The following is a 21,319-nucleotide window of genomic DNA, read 5'->3' as shown; positions in this document are numbered from 1 at the left end:
AAAACAGGACTGGAATATAATATTCCTGGGAAATTTCAGTCCCCCAAGCAAGCATGAAGTTAGCAATTTAAAGAGATTTTATGAACAGCGTGGCCAATTGCTGAGGTCCTTACTCAGAGAAAACTGCCTGTGCGGCTAAGGACTGAGTGAAAACTCAGGCACCAATTCTCCTCTGACTTACATCGGTATATCAGGATTAAGTCCACTGACAACACTCTAGGGGCTCTACATTCACGACGGTGTGAGTGGGGGTAGAGTGAGGCCCTGAGGATGGGAATTCTGGCTCTATTTTTAAGTAAATGACTAATTTTCACTTCAGAGGGTCAGAGTGAGTCACGGATAAGACCGTGCAGTGTATTTCTTGTGCCTATGAGGTGCTGGTGGCTACGGGAGATACAGCTTTGGATCCATCTTTACTATGATGAAACAGGAAGTGTCAGATTCTGCTTGCCATCAGGGGCTACTCGTATGAGTCAGGAGCAGAATTTGCCATTCGGTGCTTTGAGTCCCTTTGTCTCTCTTGGGAAGGATTTGCTGAACAGGTCCTTTCCAATGTGCTGTTTAACACCAGTTCTCCCAAGCCCTTGGTTCTGTCAGCCAGGTGCCAGGCACTTGAAGCCCACATTAACTAGGCCAACCTGCCTTCTTTCAGGTAGTGTTTTGTTTCATTTCCCCTAGCAGGCTCTCTCTATGGCCAAGCCCAAAGCCTGCCTCACCCTCTTGCGTGCAGGTCAGTGCAGGAGAGTCCCAAGCAAACGAGTTCCCGCACCAAATCTCTCTTAGTGGATTCTGCCATTCACTTTCCCCTCTTGAGCCCTGAGAGTTCTCCTTCTCCTGGCAAGGAGAGAGTGGGGGGCGGCTAAAGGGGGATAGATTGATCCTGGAGATAGCGGGGGGGCTTCGGACTGTGTCTATTTCCACTGATTACCTTGAAGGGGGTGGTTGTTGCCAGGGGATGCCACCTCTACTGAGAGCTCTGAGGTAGAACTGCGAGCCAGCCTGGTGTCTCTGTGGACTGCTCAGCTTCTTCATTCTCTTCTTAGCCTCATAAGGGACTTTGAGGGAGGTCTGCCAACCACAATACATCCCAAAACCATGGCGGAGAACATGTGTGTGTGGCATATAGCCATAGCATAGGCAACCTCTGGGGGTGGGGGGTCATACAGCAGTTATGGCACACAGCCAGAGAAAACCTTTGAGAGCTGGAGGTCAGACCAGCAGTTACAGCCCCCCTCTGCTCCTCACAATGGGTCACACAAGCCGCCATTTAGGCTCCCATTACTCCTCGGCGGCCACATTTCTAACAATACCTGCAACCGTTAGCACTGAAAGATACATTTCTAAAAAAAAAAAAAAAAAAAAAAAAATATCAAACTTCTGCTGCTTACTTTGCCGTTTGCTCAGCTTAGAAAATGGAAACAGATGTCTGTGTCTTGTGCAGTAGCCCAAAGCTGCAATGTTTGGGTTGTCGATGCTGTGACGGAGTGTTTAAATCCCCAAACTACTTTCATGGAAATCAAATTAAAAAAACAACAACATGAAAATACGTCTATTTCCCATTAAACAGTATGATTAAAACCCATTAAAATCCACATGGAAGGGTTGTTTAAAGGGTGGTTTCCTGACCTGATAATCTAGGCAATTAGAGTGCAAACACTGCTCAGAGTTCACCATTACCTTAGACCAATCCCCTGTTTTCCACTCATAACAGCCTGTGTGATCCTCACACTCTTCCTCGTCCCTTGGCCTGGTGGCTGCATCGCATTTCCCTTGAGAATTCGTGCACATTACTGTTCTCTTCTGGATTCCCCGGCCGCAATCTGCTGAGCACTGAAAAACAAGAGGCATTACCTTCAACTGCTGCACGACAGCACCTAGCAGAATGGGATCCCGATCTGTGACCAGGGCTCCTACTCACTATGGTACTACAGATAATTACCATCTCGGCTGGGTGTCATCACAGCTGCAGAAGCAGAGTCGAGGGACAAATGAAAAACAAGTTTCATGAAAAATTTTAACTATTCAAAGCGGTTTTGTAATTTTGAAGGATTCATTTTTTTCAATTCTTTTAGCCACTTTAATAATTTCCCCTCTATCAAATTTTTACATTATCTAAAATACCAATCTAAAATTTCATTTACCAAAACCACGGGAAACAAACAAAAAAAAATGTAATGATACTTTCAATTTTTTTTTCAGTAAATATTTTTTAAAAAAGGCAAGAAATCTGACAATATTTTGTGGAAAAACGTTTCAGAAAAACAGCAATTTTGCAACTAAAAAAACCTTTTATTTGAAAATTTTCAACCAGTTCTAAACAGGAGTCACTGTTGCAGGTGTGGAATTTTTAACTATGGCTGTTGATTAATTGCAGTTAACTCACACGATTAACTAAAAAAAATTAATCACAATTGCAGTTTTCATTGCACTGTTAAACAATAGAATACCAATTGAAATTTATTAATTTTTTTTATGTTTTTCTACATTTTCAAATATATTAATTTCACTTACAACACAGAATACAAAGTGTACACTGCTCACTTTATATTATTTTTATTATAATTATTTGCACTGTAAAATGATAAAAGAAATAGTATTTTTCAATTCACCTCATACAAGTACTGTAGTGCAATCTCTTTATCATGAAAGTGCAACTTATAAATGTAGATTTTTTGTTACATAATTGCACTCAAAAAACAAAACAATGTAAAACTTTAGAGCTGACAAGTCCACTCAGTCCTTTTTGTTGAGCCAATCGCTAAGACAAACACGTTTGTTTACATTTACGGGACATAATGCTGTCCGCTTCTTATTTACAATGTCACCTGAAAGTGAGAACAGGCATTCGCATGGCACTTTTGTAGCCATCATTGCAAGGTACTTACGTGTCACATATGCTAAACACTCATATGTCCCTTCATGCTTCACCCACCGTTTCAGAGGACATGCTTCCATACTGATGACGCTTGTTAAAAAAATGATGCGTTAATTAAATTTGTGACTGATCTCCTTGGGAGAAAATTGTATGTCGTTTTACCCACATTCTGCCATATAATTAATGTTATAGCAATCTTGGATGATGACCCAGATTGTACTACATTATTTGTATTAGGTGAATTAAAAATACTATTTCTTTTGTTTTTTACTGTGCAAATATTTGTAATAAAAATAATAATATAAAGTGAGTACAGTACACTTAGTATTCTGTGTGGTAACTGAAATCAATATATTTGAAAATGCAGAAAACATCCAAAAATATTTAAATAAATGGTATTCTCTTATTCTTTAACAGTGCAATTCATCGCGCGATTAATCACGATTCATTTTTTTAATCGTTTGACAGCCCTAATATTTTACCCAGTAAATGTTTTTTAAAAAAAAGGCAAGAAATCTGACAATATTTTGTGGAAAAATATTTCCAAAAGATGGCAATTTTGCAAACAAAAAAACCTTTTATTTGAAAAAATTCAACCAGTTCTAAACGAGTGTTGCACGTGTGGAATTTTTAACCCCTTTAAGAGATTATTATCAATACTGAAAAAGGACAAAAACACCAGAGTACCAGAGTACACAATAGGGAAGTTTCTGCAGCCTTTGCTTTTGCATGCCTATGCAATGAAGCATTCTAAAATCACAGTGGCACCAACTCAATCTCTCTTTGATTCTGTACAGTGTGCTCTCTCATAATTATGTTGAGAGCAAATGACAAACATATTCGCACTCTTTCTATTCATTTAGTAATGCTTCCCATCATAGGTTATAGCAATGCATGCAATCATACAGTACACATAACCCAAGGCTGATATTATGCCAATGTATTTCCATTCACCCTCCTTGACCCCCCCAGTTTGCGATCAGTTCAAAATGACATCCAGCAAACTATGGCTGACACACAGACACCTGAGTCATCAGCAGGGCTCAAAGACGAGCTCTTCGGCACTAACAGCATGGGCCTCTCCAACTTGTGATAAGGGGTATATTCCTTAGCTCTGAGAAAGCAGCAGACAGTTACACTTGCTGGGAGCAGCCACTAGAGGAGACAGGATTACAAGTACCAGGACAATATCATCCACGTGCACGTGAGTGGGCACCAAACGTCCATTTTAAGTTCTTGAGTTCTGTGGAAGTGGATTCTGCCAAGGCTGCTATGCATGTAGGGATATTTGAGCATCATTTTGCTACCCAAGTTGAAGAAATGTTGGAATTTTTGTTTTGTTTTGTCAGAGAGTTTGCCATGACCTCACAGCCCCCTCAGGGACCCACCCTGGATGAAGTCACAATCCCAAGACTAAGAGACACTGCTTTAAATGATCACTTTTCCAACAAAGGGATATGGGAACGGGTGGCATTGTCAAACCCATCTAAATCGTACTAATGTACAGCAGCACGTAGGTTCTTCCTACGCTCCACTTTCCTGCCAGTGCAGTGGTTACAAGCCAGTTTTCATGGAAAGCCCGCTGGGGACAGGTGGGTGGAAAAATGATATACATACCAACTGAGATAACAACTAACTCTCTCTTGAGCGTCAAGTTCTCCCCCTCAGGGATCAGTGAGGAAAAGACAGTTGACTTGACACTGAATAAATAGTGGAGATATGAAATACCCTGTGAGGTCTTTTGAGTATATTCCAAGAGGCTTCTCCATTCAGGGGGTCTACGCTGGAAACAAGCATCAGCTTGATACGTTACATCAAATGGACAAATCTCAGCATGCCTGTCTGCCTTAAAAATACAATCCAGGCAGTTTTGACCTGCTGGCCTTGTTAAGGACATGAATGACAAGTGTTTATGAGCTGGCAAGCTAACAGACATGCCTTTAAATACTTCACGGCAACTACAAAATGACTTCTTTAAAATCTGGGAAGCTGTCCACTTAATTTACTGTGTGCTGTTCATTGCATGACCTCCTTATGGAAGTTATGTCTTTATAATGAACACGATCATAGGGTTCCACAAGCTACTAGGACAAATTCCTTCAGGCTACAGAGACCTCTGTAAGCTGCAATGGCAGACTCCTTAAAGCTCTTATCAACTTCCCTGAGAACTCAAGCTGTATTTCTTAGGCTGTACCTACAAGCAATGGATTGCTCCATTTGGTGCAGAATTTCCTGAACTATCAAGCAGTGTTCCTGACTGCGGTGTAAGATGTCATAAGGTGACAGAATGAACTCCTCCAGGGTGTTTGGTCTCATCATGTTGTTTTTAACCCCTTGAATCATCCAATTTGCTAAAACTGAGTAAAGCTAAAGTAGGAGTATTTTTCCACAACGTAAAACTCGCTCAGGGATTTACAAATATTTTGGAAAAACAAACATTTATTTGCATGAGCCTTTATGTCATTCGCAAATCTACACCACATTTGCTTTCCTATAGGTGACAAAACAGTCTGTGATCAGAGTGTCTGTAGTGGTGACAGATCAACAGCTTCATTAACAAGTTCACTGCTCTGCTCAACTGCTCAGACCATTAAGAACATTTTTTTAGTAGCTGGGTTTTACAAAGATTCTACAGAAAATATTTGCAATGGATGAATGTCCAGATTACACCAGATGGCCTGATACGTCTTTAGTTTATTAACAAACCACCTGACCAAACCCCAAAAGGTTCTATAAAGAATTGAGACAAAAGCCAAGAGACAATCCCATTGACAAACGTTGTGAGGACCCTGCTCTCAAACCCTAGCTGACTGGGTTCCCAGGAAGCAGCCTCGGTCATCGCGTCACACCAGCTCATTCAATTACCAGGGAATTCAAAGACTTGGATGGGCCAGCTTCCAGGATCTGCTTCCTGATTGGCCACATGATCTTGACCCTGATTGGCTGGTGGCCATATATAAACTTCCTGCTTCCTCTCTGGCCTTGTCTGAGCAACAAGCCTTTGCCTGCTAGCTGCTAGTTGGACCCTGCTTGACTCTGCCTTGCAGCCCAGTCAGATCCTGACTTACTATCTTACCAAACCACGCTAGCTGCCTCTCTGGGTCTTCTCCCTGAATTGGATCTGCTGGCAAAGTGTGAACTTTGACCACTTATTTGGACTGCACTTTGGTCTACCTGACCCCTGAGCATTATACATCATTACGGGCCTCTTGGTAGAAGCAAATCACCACACCTTTCTTCAAATTCTATCCCAACTCCTGAACAGTAGAAACTTTCACTTTTTGTAACTACTCTCTATTTTTGGTCATTAAAAATGGGTTGAGCAACACTTTATCCAAGTCATTCCAAGCATTTGGCCTTAAAAAGGGAACTTAATTTTTTTTTTTCCACACTGAAGATTGTCTTGGATTTAGCTTTGAGAACGTACTTTTTCATTGGAGACCAGACCTCAACTTGCACTTTATTCAATTTTTTTCCTTTGTAGCCAAAAAACAAAATAATTCATGTGAAAATTGGTTTATAAAATGATATCACCATTGTGATAGTGTGTTTTTTTCCACAACCTCAGTTTCAAATGTTAAGGATTTAATTGATTTGCAGCCAAGAAAGGTTTATGGGTATAAAATGTGCTCAGACTAACACAATGTGAAATTGTCTTTCCTGAGTCAAAATGGACCATATGATCGCAAAAACATGTCTTGAAAAAGAACTAACTTCAAAAACCAACTGGTTGGCAATGATTAATCTAGATCCCAAAATTTTGGAGAAAAGTATTAAAGGAAAAATAAATCTCTCACTTTCAGATAATTTAAAAAATACATATTTGTCATGAAACTGTTTAGCTGACTTTTGCTCTGATGAATCCCTTATGTATCTCAAATTACACTCATTTAACAAAAGCACTGTTCTAACTGGGAAATGGATTGGTGACAAAAGACCACACACAACCAGTTAATGAGCTTTGCCCATCTGAAATAGGCGAGAGTTTCAGGAAACCACAATGACAACAGTACCATCATAAACAAGCATATCTACAATGCAGCAGACCTAGAAACAGGCGTCCCATCAGAAATAAAAAGAAGGGATAATCTGGAATGATGATGTATAAAAGAGCTATAACACATTCCAAAATCCCAGAACTTTGCTTCCTCCATTTGGGAGTGGGAAAAAGATGAAAAGCTTTGGAAGAAAAAGAGTTTCAAGCACTAGCGAATGTATGTAGTGTCCTGCTGAATGGTAAAATAATATACTGTCCTGGAACTTTAGAATATTACCTCTTGTACTGGAGATTTCCTGACTACAATTAAATAGCACTTAGTCCCTGTTAAAAAAACACCCTCTGTCCCTGCAACACAGCTGGGATCCTGAAGTTCTAGGAGTATAAACACTCCCAGTTACCCAACGTTATCTGATATTGTACTAAAAAAAAAAAAGTAAACAGTGCAAAACAGGGAGAGATAAAAAGCATCCTCTTGCCCATAGACTGGCCCTGCCCTGTAATACAGCCATTCTGGAGTTATGCCTGTGAAACCACAAGTGCAATGCCGAAGGGGAAATGGACTTTTTATCATTAAGATGAGTCTAGCAGGTATTATGTCAACACTAACATTGAAGTTATGTTGGGAGGGTTAACGATGGCCAAGAAACATATCCTGGCCAGCTTGGCTGGGGATCTTATTGGAGAGAATTAGAATATGAAGCAAATTACCATGCACCCTTTGCAGGCCAGGGATTAGTTTAAAGGATACTGGCAAACAACTGACTCGAGAAAAATATAAGCTTGTATCTCTTGTAGATGTCTGTGCCAGTGAATGATGAGTGGCCACACTACAGCCACTAGCCCAATAGTCTCTCCTCTGTTCTCATTCCTGGAAACTTATCGATTGAAATACCGTTTAAAAGCAACCTACCAATCACAGCAGACTTTAATACAGAGGGCACAGTCAGCCCTTAATACAATAAACAAATGCCATCGTAACAGCCACATGTCACTCGGTGTTTGCTCTGTGCCAGGCAAATGCTGCATGCGCATACACACAAGGCAATTCTTGTGCATGGATACAGATAGAAAACTAAATTCTCAAAAACAGGTGCACACAAAACTGCAGGTGCAATTTCAGAAATTGGATTGAGGCCCATTTGAAAACGTGGCCCCCTGGGCTAGACCATATCCTGCTATTGATCTGGGACACGAACCCCAACTACCTATCAGACGAGATCTGCCACAATATGAAGCCACACTATCCATGCCACTGTCTGATATATCTGAAATCAATATGGGATTTTCAAACCTTTTCTTTGATATCCCAAATTCAAAAATGATCACATCCTAAACCCATCTCTCAGGGTACATCTATACAGCAAATGAAGGTGTGAGCAGGTAGGCATCCCTACACTACCTTTTAATCTAGCCAGCGCAGGTAACAATAGCAGCATGGACTCCAGTGCAGGCTAGCAACCCCTGTACATATCCAGGGTCCCTGGAGTTGTTTAGGATTATTTTAATTATGAAAATATTGTTCTGTTTTTCATTCATTGCTAATGTTGCAAAGCTTGTTATTTTGCTATTGAATTCTAAGGGATAGTTGGGGATTTTATTGGACATGCCAGTTCTTTCCTATGACTATTCTTAAAGGCTGCAGCATCAGTGGTGGTTTTTACTACTTCATAACATATGGCCCAGCCTAGTTCCTATAAATTCATGTGTAAAACAAGAGGTCAATATTTCTAGTACAGAAATGGGATTTCCCTTATATCCTAATTAGATTTTTTGGTCACGCTTTATAATAAGAGCACATTTATAAATAGTTTATACTATGTCTGATAAATAATTAATAGACATTTTAGTACAAGGCTAAGTAATTGCTCTACAACAGTGTTTCCCAAACTTGGGATGCCACTTGTGCAGGGAAAGCCCCTGGCGGGCCGGGCCGGTTTGTTTACATGCCCCGTCCGCAGGTCTGGCCGATAGCGGCTCCCACCGGCCGCAGTTCACTGCTCCAGGCCAATGGGAGCTGCTGGAAGTGGCGCGGGCCGAGGGACGTACTGGCCGCTGCTTCCAGTAGCCCCCATTGGCCCGAAGCGGCAAACAGTGGCCAGTGGGAGCCGCGATCGGACGGACCTGCGGACGCGGCAGGTAAACAAACTGGCCCGGCCCGCCGGGGGCTTTCCCTACACAAGCGGCGTCCCAAGTTTGGGAAACACTGCTCTACAAGATTGTTAGACTCCAACAGGTCAGTAGGGTGCTTATAACCATGGCTTATTACCACCTATAGCACATACTACTCATGTCTATAACATGCTTGTCACATCTATTAATAATTTCTTAACCATTGACAAACGCTTTATAAATGCACCAGTTTTTCTGTGTTTCTAGAAGGATCATACCAGCTAGAATCAGAAAAGTCTCAAAGATGGAGTGATCCAGGACATCCTGCAACACAGAGCAGAGCACTGATCAGATATTAATTTCAAAATACTCTTGATCTGAGCCAAAAGGCTTGCTGTGCTGGTTGAACTCCTCATCACACTGAAATGCTTCTCCTCGGTGGTCTTGATTGCAGATTGGAAAGATACACATAATACAGCTGGGTTTATAGAACCTACCTCAATAATTCACGGGTATGGAAAACACTGCTCAGCACCATACAGCTCTTCTGCATTTGTAATCATACTGACTGGTCATGTTCCTGCAAGGCGCTGGGCTCTCTTGCCTCTATCCAGTACTTAATTTTAAGTGTTTTCCTGGATCAGGGCCAGAGCACTCGGCACCCTCAGGATCAAGCCCAGGAGATTTTAGAGAGAGCTCTGGTTTCCCCCTCAAACCAAATTCTTACCTTTGACCATTCTGAAGCCTCCCAGATAGAAAGGCAGTCCTGGCCTTCACAGCTTTGTATTGGCGTGGGTTTGTGGCCCAGGCAGTAGAGGTCTCTGGTGTTAACGTAGGTGCCATTCTGCAACTGATAAACACAAGTCACTTCCCGGTACTGGATGCCTTTCTCGCAGGTCGCAGAGCAAGAACTCCAATGGCCTGTCACCCACCTGTTAAGAAAACACAGAAGAAACATAAAAAAAAAAAAAAGACACGGTGGAATCCAGTGCTGTGCTTATCCCTTGGGAACGCTGAGAAACAAGCCTCCAGTTCTGGGCCTGTGAATTTTGTATTGGCTTGTGTGAAATAGAGGCATAATGATCACGTACTGTCTTGGGTTGAATTGTGCGGAGACTGGAAAGCACCTTGCAGGCCAGTGATATTAATTTACTCAGGATCGCATTGGAGATAATGTGTGACTTGTCTGCAAAACTCCCTTTGTTCTGGCTAGGGGAAGGCTACTGGGCTCCCTGGCAAATAACGCTGCTCTAGAACAGCACTCAAGCAAACTGTTGGTGTAACTGGGTGACTTTTAGCTCATCTTTTCACATTTGATATAAACATTCCGCTTCCCATCGCTCTGTGGCTGGCTGCAGGTTTAATAAGGACACTCTCTCTGTTTTGAAGTTCAAGGCACATGTGAGCCTTAAAAATGGTGGCTAAATGACAAGATTCCTCTTATTGGCAAATCCAACGTTAACCCAACGGCCAAGGCTCAAGCGGTCTTTAAAAATACAAGATAACACTTCTAAAAGGGCTCCCATGGTATTGATTTAAAGTACCCATCTGTGGTTTGAATGTTTGGACCATTTTGCTCCTTTACGTCCTTTCATGTTCTGTCTGGGAAGAATCCGGTTTAGAAGGTGGGCAGGAGGGATGCTTTTTACATAGCATCCATCTTGCGGCTTCCTGCAGTCTGTCAGAGAGGATGATGTTCTCTTACAGGAATTCCAGGACGAAGTGAAGGACTGGAACAATAGCTCTGTGCATATGCCCAGGAAGGCAATTGTCTATGTTCCTCTGGGAAGTTGGCCTTCAGGGTTATTATTTAGGACTGTCATCTAGATTAGCATCCTTAATCAAATGAATCTTTCCCTTGTCACCTGACCCTGAGTTACTTAATACTGGATGTGGCTCAGATAGGTAAGATGCTTTCTCAAAGGCAAACATCTGCTGGAAAGAAAGGATTTCTTTTTGCTGAAAGCCCAGGAGGGGGAAGCACAGGTGTCTTGTTAAGAGCAACACTTGAAAAAAGGCTGTTTAAAGGTTTGCATCTCCTAAAGGAATTAACGATCCAAAAAAATACAAATGTTACTGGCGGGGGCGGGGACGCTCAGCCCACAAAATATAAAACTCGAATTGTCTTGTGTACTTGTCATTAATTCATCTGCAATCTGTTACCATTGGTGCTATTGTGCTGATGATCATGTCCGAGGCCTAGGCAGAAGCCAGCTGGTTTGAGAAGAACAGCATGCGATAGGCTACATGGTCACAGACTTGCCAGCTGTCCTGCGCACAACCAGGACATACATTTTTTGTGTGTAAAAGCAATTGACACATTCATTAATTCTGGTGGCTACAACAGCTAGGAAGACACTGAAAGTGGTTTTTTTTTTTTGGAGGGGAGTAGTTTGGTGCATCTCAGCATCTGACTGCTTGGTATTTTGGTTATGGGATAATGCCACCTGCGTAATCTAATGCTGAGACAGAAGGACTGACACATCCAGCCTATCAGGGGAGGATCCAATGTCCACTGAAGTTAACCCAAAAAGTCTCCGATTGACTTCAAAGCGAGCTGGGTTGGGGCCTCTCTGAGCAGAATGTGAATGTGGCCTGGCCGATCACAGAAGCCGTTCACCAAAGGGATGGATGGAAAGGAAGTGATTTGCTTTAGTCATTTAAAGTAGCCACGGAATTGGGAATGGCTGCACTGACTACTCACAGCAGCACTGCAGTCTCACCATGATCTATAGCTACTGGCAAAGGAAGACAAAAAAGAGATTGACAACCAAGGAGAAAGCCAAAGATCAAAATACATTCTTGGCAGAAGCTGCTCTGAATTGCTTTCATTTTAGGATGAGCAGCATGTGTCCTGCCAGGTACTCCTGAAATGCTTTAAACAGTCAGGTGATTACCTTCCTTTAAAGAAGGGAAAGGAGATCCTATCTGTGGTTTCCCTTGCTCTGACAAGGAGTTGAAAAGTGCCCCATTTCATTCCTGTTCAGTGGACTTGTTAGGCACCATCCTAACAGAGACATAACAGTGAGCGATAGGACAGAATAAATGTCATGAATATAAGATGAATTATCACACAGGGCCGATCGAAAGCCCACTGACGTCAACAGAAAGCCTTTGGGATCAGGTCCTTCCATCCATTTAATATTTCAAATGTGGTCCCTGGGCAAAGAGAGATCTCCAGTGTCTCTCTACGAGTGGCACACAACGGCAGTTACAGATCTGCCATGGCCCATCATTGAACCACAGAGTCCAGGGCCTTGTCAGGTGGCTAAAAAGAGCAAAGCTATGAGCTAGCAGTTCTCTGAAATCCACACAGAAAAGAATATAGAACATGAAAAGCAAGTAACAAGGTGTCAGCCAGGAAAAATGGGGTTTCCTTTGACACGGAAAATCTATTCTATCTATCACAGAAGGGCAGAGCCTAAGAGAAGATTTCTGTTGCAGTTTCCAGGGGATGGGAGGCAACTTCTTCAAGGTAATGAGTAACTTTCTCAAAGGTACTTCTAGAGAAGTCATCCGTTCCATTGCATTCCCAGTCTGCTCTGAACAGGCTATGAAAACATCTGATGCCTGCAGCTCTGCAAAAAGCTTGCAACAGGAAGTGAAACTCTCGAATTCAATTTTTTTTTGCTAATTTCAAGGGAAAGTGAAAAAATCATGTTTTTCTTTTTGTTATTTTGGCCTGTGTGATTTCATTATCACTCTGACCACAAACACCTTGGAAAGTAAAACCAGGAGATTTTGCCCAGCTTTTTACAGTGGGCAACGATGCCACGTCCCTATCGGTTTGTCTTTCCCCTTAGTACTTGCCGGCACATTCTTTTCCTTCAGGCAGTGGTTGCCATTCAACAGTGAGCCCTTGACAGAGTGCCCACACAGTGGTATCTAAGACAACAATCACCAATGCACTGCTCTGTGGCACAACGGGGCTGGAAAACCTGGCACATATTCCAGATGGGAATTCCCTCTGCACCGCACCCCGCTCAAGGGGATGTGGTTCTATCATCTCTATGTCCCACCCATTCTCTGGTAGCCAGATGCAAGTCAGAGCTACCTTAGGGTCTCTCTAACTTACATTGGGAGCTGACTTACTCTTTAACAGAGTCACAAAGCTGGTATAAAGCCACCTTCGTCCCCCAACTCTCAGGTCCTGCACTCAGCTTGGCACAGCTCACCCAGACCTGAGAATGAGGCTCATGACTGGAGTCAAAACTACTTGAGAACAAGCAGAGTTCCTTTAGCTCTCTATGCTAATTCTTCCCTTACTCCAAAATAGTACAGCAGATGTTAGGCAAACAAATGTCCTTTTGCAAACCAAGCTCTGCCAGTAGCACAAGAGACACTAAGCACTTTTACAGTATCCACAGATAAGGGTTTCCTTTAAAAGATCGAAAAGATAAAAAATTAAATTGAACTGTACAATCCAGGTCCAAAAGTGCAAACAAATACCCAACTGGATATGAACTTCATAACGGTGCCACTGACCAATAACTTTCAACTCACTATTCCACCACAGTCTATTTTTATGACTACCTAAGTAACTTTATTATACGTTTCCTCTTTTTTAAAGAACATTAAAAGCATAAAATAGTTCTGTAGAGGTGGGAAGTACTAAAATTACTATTATTATAACCTTATACAACCTTTCTCTCCAAGGATCTCAGATTAATTAAGCCTCACTACCCCTGTCACCCTTTTGTGATCCTGGGAAGAATCTGCACTGCCATTTTGCAGATGGAGAAACCGAGGCAGAGATGGTTGAAGTGACTTGGAAATATAATTCACATCTCTTGATGCGCAGTTCTGAGCGCTAGTCAAAACTCCATTATATCAGCCGGAATCAATCATGTTCAAAGAATAAAACTAGCATAAGTCTCATCCTACAATTTCTTGAGGGTTCTTGATCCTACAACAATTTACACGAGTGCTTAACTTTACACACTGAACACGAAGGGACTATTCACAGTGAGTAAAGTTAAGTGTGAGCTAGTCTTTGCAGGATCCTGGCCTAAATTAGTACCATCGTTGCAGGCTAGAACCCTGAGTATTACATCTCTACCCCGATAGAACGCGACCCGATAGAACACAAATGCGGATATAATGCAGTAAAGCAGCGCTCTGAGGGGGCGGGGCTGCACGCTCTGGCGGATCAAAGCAAGTTCGATAGAACGCGGTTTCACCTATAACACAGTAAGATTTTTTGGCTCCCGAGGACAGCGTTATATCGGGGTAGAGGTGTATTTCCCTTTCCGGCGTTTACAACAGGTCTGAGAGCCAAAATGCAAATGCTGCTAGTAATTAAGATGAGAGATTTCTTATCAATTAAAAGGCTTATAATCAATGAATCATACAGCATCAATGATCGGAGTCCTCAGGGCACAATCCCTAAATAGGTAAGGAAGAAGCCCTCTCTGCACTTTAAAATATAGTTTAACTCTCAGCAAACAAGTAACAGTAGGTGCATTAGAGCAGGATAAGCAAGGAAAATCTATCACAGCCAACTCTTCATGAAACATGCTGATTTTTTGACAGATTGCTTTGAATCCTCGATGTTGTTGAAAGATGGGCCATATTCTCTGCTGGTGTAAACTACTGCCACCCACTTCAATGGAGCTGTGCCAATCAGCATGTTTGGCCCATTTGATCTCAATAATCAACTGAGTATTGGCGTATGCCATTTGAGCAGAAGCAGGAGAAGCTGGGTGAAATTCTGGGTGCTTTATTTTTATAAAATTCCTTCTCCAATGATCTAAAAATCAACATCCCGGTCTCTAAGGAGGGCAAGAGGGAATGATATAAGAAGTGGAGAGGGAAACACTCAATTGAAACTGATCGTCTGAACTGTACCCGAGGGCAAAAATGTCTTCAAACCTGGGCCTCCTACACCCATCCTGACACTGCTGCCATCAGCACCAATTGGTACAAATACTGAAATGAACCAATACTGCACTGCTGAGCGTTCAGCATCGATCTTGTTCTAGCCACAGTGTGAACTGGGCCAGAGCCAGGAAGTTTGGATCTGGTCCAAAGTTCAGAGATAGTTGGATTGAGGGATTTGGTTTGGCCCCATTTTAGAGCCAGGGGCTGGTTTTAAAGTTTGAAAAATAGTGGGGGAGATCTTCAAAGGCACAAAGGGATGTAGAGATTCAATTTCCATTGAAAGTCAATGAGTAGTTGGGTGCCTAACTTCCTTTGGGACTATACAGATCTCCCCCAATGATGACACTTAGCACTGACCCATTACTTTTCATCTGAAGGTCCCAGAGTGCTTCACAAAAAAAGGGGGCTAATATCTTGACCTCCCTTTTAGACATGGGGAAACTGAAGTGAGATGAAGAGACTTGCTCAATGTCACGCAGCAAGTCAGTGCCAAACCCAGGCACCAGAAATAGGCTCTGGGCAGTTTTAAAAATCGGTTTCTGTGAGATTAGTTGCAGAATAGGGTACCACTCAGTGTAGGTAAAGGTGACAGAACTGAGCCCTTTGAATGCATAATCCCATGACTAAACTCAACACAATGCAGACTGCTCAATAATAAGTAATAATACCTACCTCTAATCTAGCACTTTTCATCCATAGATTTCAAAGTACTTTACCAAGCACCCACTGTACAGACAGGTAAACTAGGAACAGGGAGAGAAGCGACATGCCCAAGATCACCCAGAAAGCAGTGGCAGAGTCAGGGGATTTTGATGGCCCGAATCCTATGAAGGTGGCAAAAATTTTCTTCTAAAGGAGCCAATGTGCCAGCCATGCTCTCCAGGCCCAGCATATGTAGTAACTATCTGTAATAGAAGACATTTCTTGGGACATCCATAAAATCTGGGAAGCAGCACAATCCAGAGATACAGCATGTAATTAATGCTGGTACTTAGTCAAACAATCACCAGATCCCTATAAAAAGTTACATTGGGTAAACCGATGATAAAATATTCGTGTCCTTCCTTTCACTTTAGAGAACGATTAAAACAATCCTGATGCAACAAAGCCAAAACAGATGCCAAGCAGATGTTCTTTCTCTAAGTCCAATGAGAGCCACTAAGAAACAACAATTAGTTTAAAATATGGTTCTCAGCAAATTATGTACCCGAGATTTTTAGCTGCTTGTTTCTACGTTTATTGTGGTGCCAAAACTACGGATTCTGGTTCAACAATACTCGTATGTTTAGAATCCTTGGACTGCAGTATAAACCATGTTCTGGGTTCAATTTGTGCAAACCCTGGCAGGAAAATGGATTGATGATTTCTGCTGCAAATTCATTAGCTACTAAAATTTATGGGCCAAATTCCGACATGGTGAAAGCAGGTGCATCTCCATTGAAATCAATGGAGCTGCACCCACTCCCACCAGCTCTGAATCTGGTTCCTTATCTCTAAACAGTTAAAAAAAAAAAGATTGAGTTTTACTTCTGATTTTTCTAGGCATAAGAGGTACTGATATAGTGTGCCGAGAAAAGAGAAAACTAAAATTTCACACATGTAAATTGCTACAGGTAAACAGGTTAATGGTCCCGCTAAATGATTATTCTTTTGTTGTATGCTTGCTTAGATACTTTGCAGTAGTCACTCTATTTGACATTGGTGAGGCCTCATCTGGAGTACTGTGTCCAGTTTTGGGACCCACACTACAAGAAGGATGTGGAAAAATTGGAAAGAGACCAGTGGAGGGCAACAAAAATGATTAGGGGGCTGGAGCACATGGCTTATGAGGAGAGGCTGAGGGAACTGGATCATGTATCCGAAGAAGTGAAGTTTTTACTCACGAAAGCTTATGCCCAAATAAATCTGTTAGACTCCTTGTTGTTTTTGTAGATACAGATTAACACGGCTACCCCCTGATACTTGAGGGAACTGGGATTGTTTAGTCTGCAGAAGAGAAGAATGAGGGGACATTTGATAGCTGCTTTCAACTACCTGAAAGGGGGTTCCAAAGAGGATGGATCTAGACTGTTCTCAGTGGTACCAGATGACAGAACAAAGAGTAATGGTCTCAAGTTGCAGTGGGGGAGGTTTAGGTTGGATATTAGGAAAAACTTTTTCACTAGGAGGCTGGTGAAACACTGGAATGGGCTACCTAGGGAGGTGGTAGAATCTCCTTCCTTAGGATGTTTTTAAGGTCCGTCTTGACAAAGCCCTGGCTGGGATGATTTAGTTGGGGATTGGTGCTGCTTTGAGTAGGGAGTTGGACTAGATGACCTCCTGGATCCCTTCCAACCCTGATATTCTATGATTCTAGGATTCCATTAATGCCTAAAACCCCTTCTCTGTTGTCAGTTAATAACCTACTTCCTTTAGCTTGTGCTTCCATAAATCACCATTGTTCCTTCATACTGATGTTGTGAGGCTTAACTCCATAAGGTTCCCAAAGCACTTTATGATTCTTAGAGGCTCTAAGTAAATGTGAAGTATCATATGAACAAAACCAGCATCTGCATTCACGCTAGGTTTGGTAAAATTAGAAGTATTATCAAAACCTGTGTTTTAAGGCATAAGCTTGGGTCAGGAAGACATTCCTCCCATGGAAAATTAGTGGTAGGTGCATTATGATAGTTTTATGCCTTTCTTTGTAGCATCTTGCATTGGGCACGGTCAGAAATAGGATACTAGAATTAAGGAACCACTGTTCTGTTTTAATATGGCAAATCCGAGAGTACCTTCCTTTGACATCTCTCTTTACAGAAGCTTGCTAGTTCTTCATCCTCTGTAGAGGTGTTTTTATCGAAATCTGACATCCACCTCACAGTCACTGGCTAATGGATGTGTATCTATGGCTCCTTTCTGGGTTTAGAGATTCCAGACTGAACTGGTTAATTGATTGTATTGAAAATATCACCGTTAGGCACCGCTTTTGCGGGAAGACCTTTTTAAGAGTTTTGAGGGAGATTACAAAAGGAGTGCCTATAACAAAAACCCACAGGAGTAACGTGCAGTATTGACAAGTCCTCACTCCTATCCGACGTCCTTTAAAAATCAGTCATCCAGCATTTGGTGCAAGACACCAAACTGAGAGCATCCGGAATTGAACATCATGGCTACTGATGGGAGCAAGAGTGGAAATACAAAGGATTCTATCCTTATTGGTAAGATAGTTGATTAAATATGAAGACTGCTGCCAGTTTCGTACTTGTTAAAGGAATGTGCAGGACTACATTAGCATAATTAGCATCAGCAACTGACTGCCCAATAAGTAATGTGTATGTCTGCAACCAAAAAATGTGATGCACAACATTCCTGTCTGGTTACTATTAAGTTGTAAACCATACAGGTTTCCTCTGCTACAGTCATTAGACACAATGCACACACCTGTATGCACTTTTAGAATGAGCCTTTTTTAAAATTTAAGCATTTGCTTATGTCAACATAAAAAATAATTCAACGGCTCTAACTTCAAACAATCAGGCAAGCCCTATATTATTAAGTAAGCCAGCTGTGTATATCATATATAGCATTTGGCTTCCAGTCATGTTATAAGCCTGTAACATGATCTCAGGGATTGCTTGACACTGCAGCCCTTTTTATATTCGTTTTTTTCCCCTCCCAGGTGATAACATTATCTTCAGTTAAAAATGTGAGTGCTGCAGACAGTCACTTGAGAGCCTCTCTCCTGTTTCCAATAAGGACTGAATTATTTATGTGACAGGAATTCATTTTTCTCACAATCCTAGGGATGGTTTAGTCTACGGGACTTTTTGAGAAGAGTACCGTATAGAAGGTTTGAGAGCTAGAGTATGGCACTCAAGGGGGCGCCACAGCCGACCCTACGGATACCGCTAAGGCAAAAATCTCTGACGACCGCGCACATGGGCGCGCGCATACCTAGAACATATTTGACATGAGCAAGCACTCAAAGAAGAAACAATATTTTTGTTGAACAAACTAACTGTTATTTACTACACAGGTAAGAGCTAAAAATCAGATCTAGTTAGTACATTTTTAAAACGTTCTTACAGTTGTTTTCAGTGCTACAGAGCATATATACTAGTGTGTGAAATCCAGTCTCCATGGAAGTAAATGGCAAAACCTCCATTGACTTCAAGATCTTCTCTCTCTGTGTGTGTTTATGTGTGTGTGTGTGTGTGTCTATATATATAGTATGGGAGGGCTTTTTGAGAGTTATTCTCTTGGTATTGATTTTCAGATATTCTTCACTAAGAGCTATCAAACTAAGTTTAGGATAGAGCAGGGAAGGCAGAAATAAATTGTTTATAAGACACCTCCTGAATTCACTGTAATACCCAGACCTTTTCCATTATCACACTATATCACATGCCTGAAACTGTTTTGTGTCAAGTGCTACATTGGGTCAAAATAATCAGGTGAACCTTGATTTTGATAACAGGTTGTGCCACACCCAATCACTAAAACTTTAGGGAATAAAAAAATACCAGGAATCTAGTAGAATAATACAGCTGCTGATGTAGAAAGCGGGACTCCAAGACTAACATTCCTGTCTGATTGCCTTTATAAACAGCACGCAGTAATTTTCCAGTACAGTAGTCATTCTGCTAACAGACTTGCCAACTCTCACTCAGGCAGGTTTCTTTTTACTTTAGTGCTCATCATTTTGACAGATTGCGTTATTTTCCCAGGGAGCACAGGATCAATAACATTGCCTGCTAATTTACATGAGTCTTGGGGGGGCTTATTTGAATTAAATGCTACAGTTCTTTATTCTTCCTTCTTCAGTGATATCAACAATGACCCAAGGGATCAAATTCAGCCCTGGTGTAAGTGGGTGCCATTCCCATTGGAACAGTGGCACCTGCTCCCTTGCACCAGACACAGAACATCAGTGCCACCAGACAGGGGTGCCGGAAAAGGGGGGGCCATCGCCCCCCACTTTTTACCGGCCACAAGTGTGAGCGGGGGTGTGGAGAAGAGAGAGCAGGGGCAGGGTTTTGGGGGGGGGGGGGGAAGAGGTGGCACGAGGATGGAGCCTCAGGGGAAGGGGTGGTGCAGGGGGTGGCCGCCCCCCCACTGTTAGGAAGCTGCTGTCATCCCTGCCACCAGATCTATTGCACCTCCAATTGTCCCTGCCTACACCCATCCCTCCATCACAGGGGGAGTTTCTCCAGCCTGCAGGGAAGGCAGAGGCCCTTAAGCAAACTCCCTGGGGGCTGAAGCAGCCCGGCAGTGAATTTCTCCCATAAGGAAACACATTCTTTTATCCTGCTAATCTTCCCCTGGGGATGAGTTCTGAAGCCCAGACTGTGGAGACTCAAGCCTCACAGAGATAATTTAGCCTTGATGAAGCTTAACTGCAGCGATATTACGTTAAATTTCATAGTGGGGGAAACCAAGATGAAGGCTAGCCGGAGTGTTTATCCCAAAGCAAAGCGGGGGCGTCTCCTGACTTCGTGTGCTGTGTAACGCTGAATGTACTTCATCTCCAGCCAGTTGTCCTCAGTTATTTGGCATAAATGCGTTTAGTACTAGCCAATAAAGTCCACCTAATTCCATTTGGCCTCTCCGCCCATATTTATTAAGCAAGAACTGATACAGAGCAGTGTGGATTCTTCATACTGTCAAATAACTAACCCCTTGGTCACAAGCCCTGAACTCCATTTACAGGCCCAGACATTGCTCCCTTCCTCCCATTCACAGCACCCCATCCCTGGCCCACGCATCTTCTGCTGGATTTTTTTTTTTTGGTTTTCCTCTGAATAATTAGATATTTGCCAATGGACACTGGACTTGACAGACTCAACTGGAATGGACTGAGTGTAGCTATGACTCCTAGTGGCTGGACCATATAGCAAACTATATGCTGAAAAAACCAGACATGCTCATAGGAATAAATTACATACGCACGGGTGACCAGGACTACAGTCCTGACCTCATGCTCCAAAATCACTGGCTTCCACCACTGGATCTAAAGGAGAATGACTGTTGCTGTTGATAGCAACAGGTCCCTTCTCCTTTCTGTGGGACAGCCAGCTGAAAGCTGCATTACCTACTCATACATATATAGCTCATACATTACATGCATATGGTCTGAAGTGTTAGTTCTATATCCCCAATCCTAGTCTATCAACTCCCATTCTAATTTCTGTGTCCCTTTCAAAATTTGCTCTATTAAAATGGAAATTGTATGCCCTGGTGTTGGTTGGTATTTACATTGCAACGTTTCATGTGAGATTTCCATTATTTAGAAGGGATCTACTCATTTATTTCAGCGTAGAAACTCTTGTACTCTCACATTACCAAATCTTTCTCCTGTAAATCTATTCAGGGATGAAAAAGGTGGGACCAGCAACTGCTGAGGTACTGGGCAGAGCCAACTGATTGCTCTTGGCAGGGGAAGAGGTATGACCAGTCCAAGGAAACAGTACTGG

At 42.3% G+C, this 21,319-nt stretch overlaps 1 protein-coding gene across 3 annotated transcripts in view; it reads right to left on the bottom strand.

Moving 5' to 3' along the window:
- ADAMTS17 (ADAM metallopeptidase with thrombospondin type 1 motif 17) overlaps positions 1-21,319 on the bottom strand; it is a 264,395-nt gene that overhangs the window by 25,692 nt on the left and 217,384 nt on the right. For all 3 annotated transcript variants that reach the window (XM_054042918.1, XM_054042919.1, XM_054042920.1), the window contains 2 exons: positions 9,712-9,916; positions 1,678-1,830 (listed from right to left, as the gene is read on the bottom strand). In XM_054042918.1, the coding sequence (XP_053898893.1) occupies positions 1,678-1,830; positions 9,712-9,916 (358 nt within the window). The remainder of the gene's footprint in view (positions 1-1,677; positions 1,831-9,711; positions 9,917-21,319) is intronic.

Source organism: Malaclemys terrapin, chromosome 10, assembly GCF_027887155.1.
Source record: "Malaclemys terrapin pileata isolate rMalTer1 chromosome 10, rMalTer1.hap1, whole genome shotgun sequence".
Classification (NCBI taxonomy): Eukaryota; Metazoa; Chordata; order Testudines; family Emydidae; genus Malaclemys; species Malaclemys terrapin.
The sequence above is the reverse complement of the archived record's forward strand: the minus strand, read 5'-3'. Positions and strand labels throughout refer to the sequence as shown.